This window comes from Trachemys scripta, chromosome 15, assembly GCF_013100865.1.
Source record: "Trachemys scripta elegans isolate TJP31775 chromosome 15, CAS_Tse_1.0, whole genome shotgun sequence".
NCBI classification, from domain to species: Eukaryota; Metazoa; Chordata; order Testudines; family Emydidae; genus Trachemys; species Trachemys scripta.
Window position 1 is genome coordinate 26,783,082 of NC_048312.1, and position 6,588 is coordinate 26,789,669.

Below are 6,588 nucleotides of genomic sequence, written 5' to 3' on the forward strand. Positions count from 1 at the left end.
GGCTCAGGGCAGGGGGTTGGGGTGTGGAATGCAGGCGGGAGTGCAAGCAGGGGGTTGGGGGGTGGGGTGCAGGCAGGACTGTGAGGTGTGGCAGAGGGGTGGGGTGCAGGCAGGGACTGGCACCCAACATGGGGCCACATTGGTAATCTACCAGCGGAAAGGATTACTGCTCTCCCTGAGAAATCTTGTGCCTTACACATACCCTTCAAGTGCCCAGAAACTGTGTCTGGGCTTGGGGGCACGTTTTCCACACAGCACATCACCCGAGAGCGTTGACTCTGGGCTGGATGAACACTGCACAGGCCACTAAATCCCACAAGTTATTCCTCAACAGCTGTACTTGAGGACCTGGGTCGTGAACACATGGGGAATGAGAATGGATGCCATGTGCTGAGGGGTGAAGGGAATAGAAGGAGCACAATGCTCTCTACGTGACCCCCCCTGCTCTTCATGACCCCCCTCCCTCCACAAAAGAGGAATCTAAGAGTTTCAGCTGTTTCTTCTACACTTGGTGACCAGTGGCATCTCTCTGATGTTGCAGAGCAAATGATGGACGTAGCCTGTTCTTTAGTGTGAAGTTCAGAGAGAGATTCTGGACAAAGAGGAGCTGTGTCCTACTCAGGAGAAAGCCTTCTCTGGCTGCGATTCCTTCTGCTGCAACTTCCGTATCAGCTCTAACAAGTTCATCTGTAAAGTCAGCTCCTGTGAAGGGAAAGACTTTAATGAAGAAATCAGACCGTCCCATTTCTCAGACACTAGCTGCTAGCAAGAGCTGCAGAGGGAGAACCTGGTCTGCTGCACGCAGACTGTCAGTCGCACTAGGGGAGTGCATGGGCAGCTTCATGCAGAACTAAGGCTTATTCTGGTTTAAACATGTCCACAAAATATGAGGTACATCACCACATGCGATCTGATGCAGATCATCCCATTACAGCAGGGGTGGGCAAACTTTTTGGCCTGAGGGCCACATCTCGGTATGGAAATTGTATGGATGGCCGGCTGGGGCAGGATATTGGTGCGCACGGGGGGGGATGAGGGCTCCGGCTGGGGGTGCAGACTCTAGGGTGGGGCGAGGGATGACGGTTTGGGATGCAGGAGAGTGCTCTGGGCTGGGATCAAAGGGTTTCGAGGGCGATCAGGGCTGGGGCAGGAGTTTGGGGCGCTGGGGGCTCAGTGGTGCAGGATCCGGGCGGTGCTTACCTGAAGCAGCTCCTGGAAACGGGCCCATCCCCCTCCGGCTCCCACGCGGAGGCAGGGCCATGCCATTCTGCGCGCTGCCCAGTCCACAGGCACCGCCCCCGTTGCTCCCACTGACCGTGGTTCCAGGCCAATGGGAGCTGCAGAGCCGGCGCTTGGGGCGGGGGCAGTGAGCAGGACTGCCCCTGCTTCCGGGAGCCGTGTGAAGCTGCTGCACGTGCAGAGCAAGGCAAGCCCTCGACCCCGCTCACAGCCTTGAGCGCCAGAGCAGGGAAAGCTCCCAACCCCGCTCCCCGGCGAGAGCTCGAGGACCGGATTAAAAGGTCTGACGGGCCATACTTTGCCCACCCCTGCATTACAGGGTACTGATGATTTAAGACTCAACACTTTATGAAGGTTCTTTCCTTTTCCATTGCTGCTTTGTCAATACACCAGCTGAGGGGCCACAGGGGCCTGTCATCTTTGCAGCACGTATGGCATTAGGTGACACTTGCCATTAAAAACTTAAAATGCTCACAAAAGGAAAAGGTGGCGTGAGCACTGAGGTTTAGGTCTGGTTGGTTTATTACTTGTACTCCCTTGGGAAACAACATGACTCAACTGTGAAGAGCACCCCTGTAAAAACCACCATTATCCTCCTTCAAAACCCTTCTTATACATGTCCTTTTCTGGGATACCTACAACAAATTTGACAATGGTTAGGCCCCTGGTATGCTCAGACCACTGCCGATAATGCTGACCGATATGGTGTCCGTTTTCTCATACTCCCCTCTCTGTCTGTCTCCTGTCCTACTTAGATTGTAAGGTCTTTTGGACAGGGGGCCAATCTTTTTGTTTTGTTTTTGTAGAGCACCTAGCAGTGGGGTCCTGGTCCATGACAAGGCCTCTTAGACATTATGGTAATACAGATCAATAATATTTCTGTAATTTTTGAAAAATAACTGTATAGAGGTGTCAAGTATCAGAGGTGTAACCGTGTTAGTCTGGATCTGTAAAAAGCAACAAAGAGTCCTGTGGCACCTTATAGACTAACAGACGTATTGGAGCATGAGCTTTCGTGTTTGTACTCGCCCACGAACGCTTATGCTCCAATACGTCTGTTAGGTGCCACAGGACTCTGTCGCTTTGTATAGAGGTGTTTAGTAGAGCAAACTGGAATAGGAGCATGAGCACAAGAAGATTTATGGAAAACAATCAGTTATTTCTATTATGGCAGTGGCTGGAGATTCCAGCCAAGAACTGTATCCTTTACCAAGTCCCTTTTCAGTAGGCAGCTACACAGAGGTGATGACAGTGATTTATAGAGGAGGAAAGTGATCAGTTCACTATAAGGTTATGTTTATTTTCTAGATGAGGCAGACTAAAGTTTCAGGGTTGAGTGGCTCCTCTCATCTCAATGGAACCCACAGTAGAAGAGGGTGGCTCTTTGTCCCTCTCTAGTGGTTGGCCGCCCGAAGCAGCCAAACAAACAAACAAAAGCCGCGATCGCGATCTGCGGCGGCAATTCAGTGGGAGGTCCTTCACTCCGAGCGGGAGTGAGGGACCATCCGCCGAATTGCCACCGAACAGCTGGACGTGCCGCCCCTCTCCGAAGTGGCCGCCCCAAGCACCTGCTTGGTAAGCTGGTGTCTGGATCCCGCCCTGAGCCTGCTGTTGTTTCCAGCCAGAGGGCTTATACCATGTCTACGCCGTGAGTTAGCGTATGCAGCAAGCCAGGTTGTAAGTCTACAGTACACCAGGTTGCCAAGCATGAATATGCCATGTAGACAAGCTTTTAGCCCTTCAGTTCATGCAGCAGAGCAAGGATCACACTTCTGACACTGGAGGCTGAGAGTTCAAACCCTCTGCCATGTGGTTGGACACAGCGATGAGGGTGGCTTCTGGTATTTTCCCCTTCATTTCTAGTTTTTTTAGCCATTTACTTGTAAGAGTATTGACAAATCTTGCACTCCCTGCTCACGCACAGACCTGTGGGTTTGTGGTGATGTAAAATCCAGACACTCCAGCTTTCTCCAGGGTGCTCTGCTGGTCAACTACTTTCTGGTCCAGTTCCAAGACTATTTTCTCATCCATCAGTCGCTGTTCCTCTCGAATGCGTTGCTCCACAGCCTGAGAAATGAGCAAAAGACACTGGAATTCTAAAGCTAAAGAAGTTTAATGTTCTTCCTCTGGTTACTTTCCTATTAGCTTTTCTCCAGCTCCTGTCTAATGAAACTCAGGGGAAGAGATCAACCCCCAATCAGGGTCCAGGGCCCCCTGAAGGGCCACGAGCAGGTTTCAGGGGGTCTGCCAAAATAACCAGAGAGCAGGGCTGGCGTTAGACTTACAGGGTAGAAAGCCAAAGTCCGAGCCCTGCTACTCAGGGCTGAAGCTGAGGCCCAAGCAACTTAGCTTTGCGGGCCCCCCCGTGGTGAGGGCCCCAGGTAACTGCCCTGCTTGCTACCCCCTAACGCCAGCCCTGGTTTTTAATCTACTCGATATGCAGAAATACAGCTGTTGTGGTACAGGCAGGAGGTGGAATTTTTATAGCAGGTTGGTGGGGCCTCAAATAAAAAGGTTGAAAACCCCTGTCCTATGTCACAAGAAAAGGTCTCAGATAAATAAAGGCATAAACTGAGCAAGGGAACAACCCCACAGGGGGAATTCTGGGGATTGGGCGTGGTCATTAAGCAAACCAAGATTCCTAACCTGACTCTCTGCCTCTGCTCAGTCCTTGCCAGCTCTGATTTCTAGGAGTCTAGCAGCAGAAGCAGGCAGCATTGTATTTCTTGTACTTCACTGACTAGTATGGAGGCCTTAACAGCAGTCAGAGCAATCCCTTGGGTAGGGCGAAAGGGGTGACCGCTCCGGACCCCGCACTTTGGGGGGCCCCGCAGGCTGGCGCAATCAGTCTTGGAGGAGACTAATCCATCACTTCCGTCCCGCACTTTGGGGGGCCCCGCAGGCTGGTGTGATTGGCCAGCGCGGTCGGTCCTGGAAGAGACAAATCCACCCCGGACCCCGCACCTCCCTCGGGACGGCTCTGACTGCAGATGTAAATATGGTGGAACTGCTAAATGCCACCAGAAGTTCACAGTACACAAATAATCAATTACTTTCACCACCTCTAGTGACTTCTCAAGATAGGCCCCTGGGAGTGGTAGTCTAGAGCACACAACAGGGTTTGATCATCATTACTTACTGATTAAAGATGGGGAGGAAATAACTTTATTAGACTTCTGATCATCAGATCCTATAGCCGGAAGTCTAACTCCTACGTCTCCAGAGTGATTTCAGAACCAGCTTCAATATTTGTGCCCTACATTTAAATGTGGTTTTACTGGTTTTTACAAACCACACACACACTACTGCAACAAGGTTGCAATTTGCAGCTGGTAGGAACAGCTCCAGCAAGCGCTAATGAAAGCCTTACCTCCAGCTCCCTCTGCTGAGCTGCTTTGAGAACGGGCAGGTTGTGAGGTTTGCAGCACTGCTGGGCCTCTTTGTGTCTGTGGAACATTTCCTGCTTGAGCACTGATTAATAAATACAAAGTTAGACTCTCCACCCAGAGCGACAGTAGGCAAGGAAGACACACCCAGCATTTCCCCTAGTCCCAGAAGAAGGCCAGGCTTCGGAAATTAAATATCCTATTTCAGCGAACTCCGCTTTCAATAATTCCCTTGCCATCCGGAGCAGAGCATCTCCGGGTGGAAGGAGTGGCTACCCCGAGGCAAAGTACGGAAGATCAACCACCCCACTAATGTATTGATCACGGTGTCTGAATAGCAGAATTCTGTCCACAAGCTCTCAAGTCCCTTTGCTACCCACAGGGAGACCGAGCGCTTTAAAATGTAGCCAGGGATGTAGCTCACTTTCCACTGAGGAATTCTATTAATTCTTCAGTCTGCACAAGAGCATCGGTTCTGCAGCCTGGCCATAGCCCTGTACCTGACAAGGGCGGTGGGGAAATGCTCCCAACATCCCTGCCAAAAGCACACGCTCAGGGATGGGATAGCTCCGGGCTGGCCGCTCCTGCTTCGTGCCCGGGGGCTGCCAGGCCTGGAGATCAGGCTGCAAGACGCTGGTTCCCCCCCAGGTCCCAGCTACTGATCTCTGTGCAACCTGACTCCGGCTGCTCTCGGTGTCCAGGGCGCCGAGCAGCGGCCGGTTTCCTAGCGAGGGGCTCGGCCCGGCTCTGCGGGGCTCGGCCCGGCCCGGCCCGGCTCTACGGGGCTCTCACCGCGGTGCTCGCTCTGCAGCTTCAGCCGCTGGTTGTAAAGGTTTTTCTCCGTCAGGTGCTGGATCTCGAGCAGCCCCTGGACGATCTCGAAGACGGCGCCGTCGAGCAGCGCCAGCGCCAGGTCGCTGAGGATGGTGTAGGACAAGCGCTGCTGGCAGGAGCTGCGGGGACAGGGGGCGAGTCAGGGAGCCGCCCCATAGCGGGACTGGCCCCGCTCCCCCCGGGGGCCGAGCCACCTCCCCCCACTCGTGTCCGACACGCGCGGGAGCCACACGCGGGCGCGGGGGGGTCCTATCGCGATAGCGGCGGGCGCGGGGGGTCCTATCGCGATAGCGGGGGGGAGGGGCTCAAGCCCAGCGCCCCCACCTGGGCAGCCCCTTCACCAGCGCCTGCAGCTCGGACAGCAGCTGGTAGTGCCGCTCCTGCTGCCGAGCCCGCTCCGCCGACTCCTCGTAGCCGAGCCCGGGCCCGCAGCGCTCCATGGCGGGCGGAAGAACTGACCCCCGGGGGCGCGCTCTCGGCACCTGGGTGGGGCTGTTTGTTTGTGTGCGGCCGGGCGTGCGCGCTCTCGGCAGGTGGGCGGGGCTGTACGTGTGCGGCCGGGCGTGCGCGCTCTCGGCAGGTGGGCGGGGCTGTACGTGTGCGGCCGGGCGTGCGCGCTCTCGGCAGGTGGGGGCGGAGCTGCAGGGGTGCACGTTCGCAGCGTGCGGGGACCCGTGCTGCCCTGAAGGCTCCTGGGGGGCCTGGACCTTGGTGCTGTGGGGCAGCAGGGGCAGTGTGCGTGACACGGGCGCTCTCGGGAGGTGGGGGCCAGGCTCTGTGTTGCTGTCGGGGTTGCTAGATATATTAAGGGGGACTGAAAGCACCCGCAAATACCCCACACACCCTCCAGCACCCCCAAATACCCCTCCCACTACACACACCTCCCTCCAGCACCCCCAAATACCCCTCCCTATACACACACCTCCCTCCAGCCCCCCCAAATACCCCTCCCACTACACACACCTCCCTCCAGCCCCCCAAATACCCCTCCCCATACACACACCTCCCTCCAGCCCCCCCAAATATCCCTCCCACTACACACACACCCCAGCACCCCCATATACCCACACGCACCCTCCAGCACCCCCAAATACCCCTTCCACTATGCACACCCCCTCCAGTCCTCCCA

General features: G+C 55.3%; 1 protein-coding gene across 1 annotated transcript; it reads right to left on the reverse strand.

The window, feature by feature from the left end:
* Positions 1-320: 320 nt before the first annotated feature.
* LOC117888324 (protein DGCR6) lies at positions 321-5,960 on the reverse strand. The gene is made up of 5 exons (XM_034791608.1): positions 5,784-5,960; positions 5,418-5,578; positions 4,610-4,710; positions 3,166-3,306; positions 321-702 (listed from the first exon to the last, which is right to left on the reverse strand). Exons 1-5 carry the CDS (start codon positions 5,897-5,899, stop codon positions 619-621), a joined length of 603 nt encoding a protein of 200 aa, XP_034647499.1. The 5' UTR covers positions 5,900-5,960; the 3' UTR covers positions 321-618.
* Positions 5,961-6,588: the final 628 nt, after the last annotated feature.

Bases quoted from the DNA above. Each gene is read 5' to 3' on its own strand.
- LOC117888324 (XM_034791608.1), bottom strand. From the start codon at position 5,899: ATGGAGCGCTGCGGGCCCGGGCTCGGCTACGAGGAGTCGGCGGAGCGG. The intron at 4,711-5,417 runs GTGAGAGCCCCG...TTTATTAATCAG, and splicing joins GCTGCAGAGCGAGCACCGCG to TGCTCAAGCAGGAAATGTTC. The intron at 3,307-4,609 runs GTAAGGCTTTCA...CTCATTTCTCAG, and splicing joins CTCAGCAGAGGGAGCTGGAG to GCTGTGGAGCAACGCATTCG.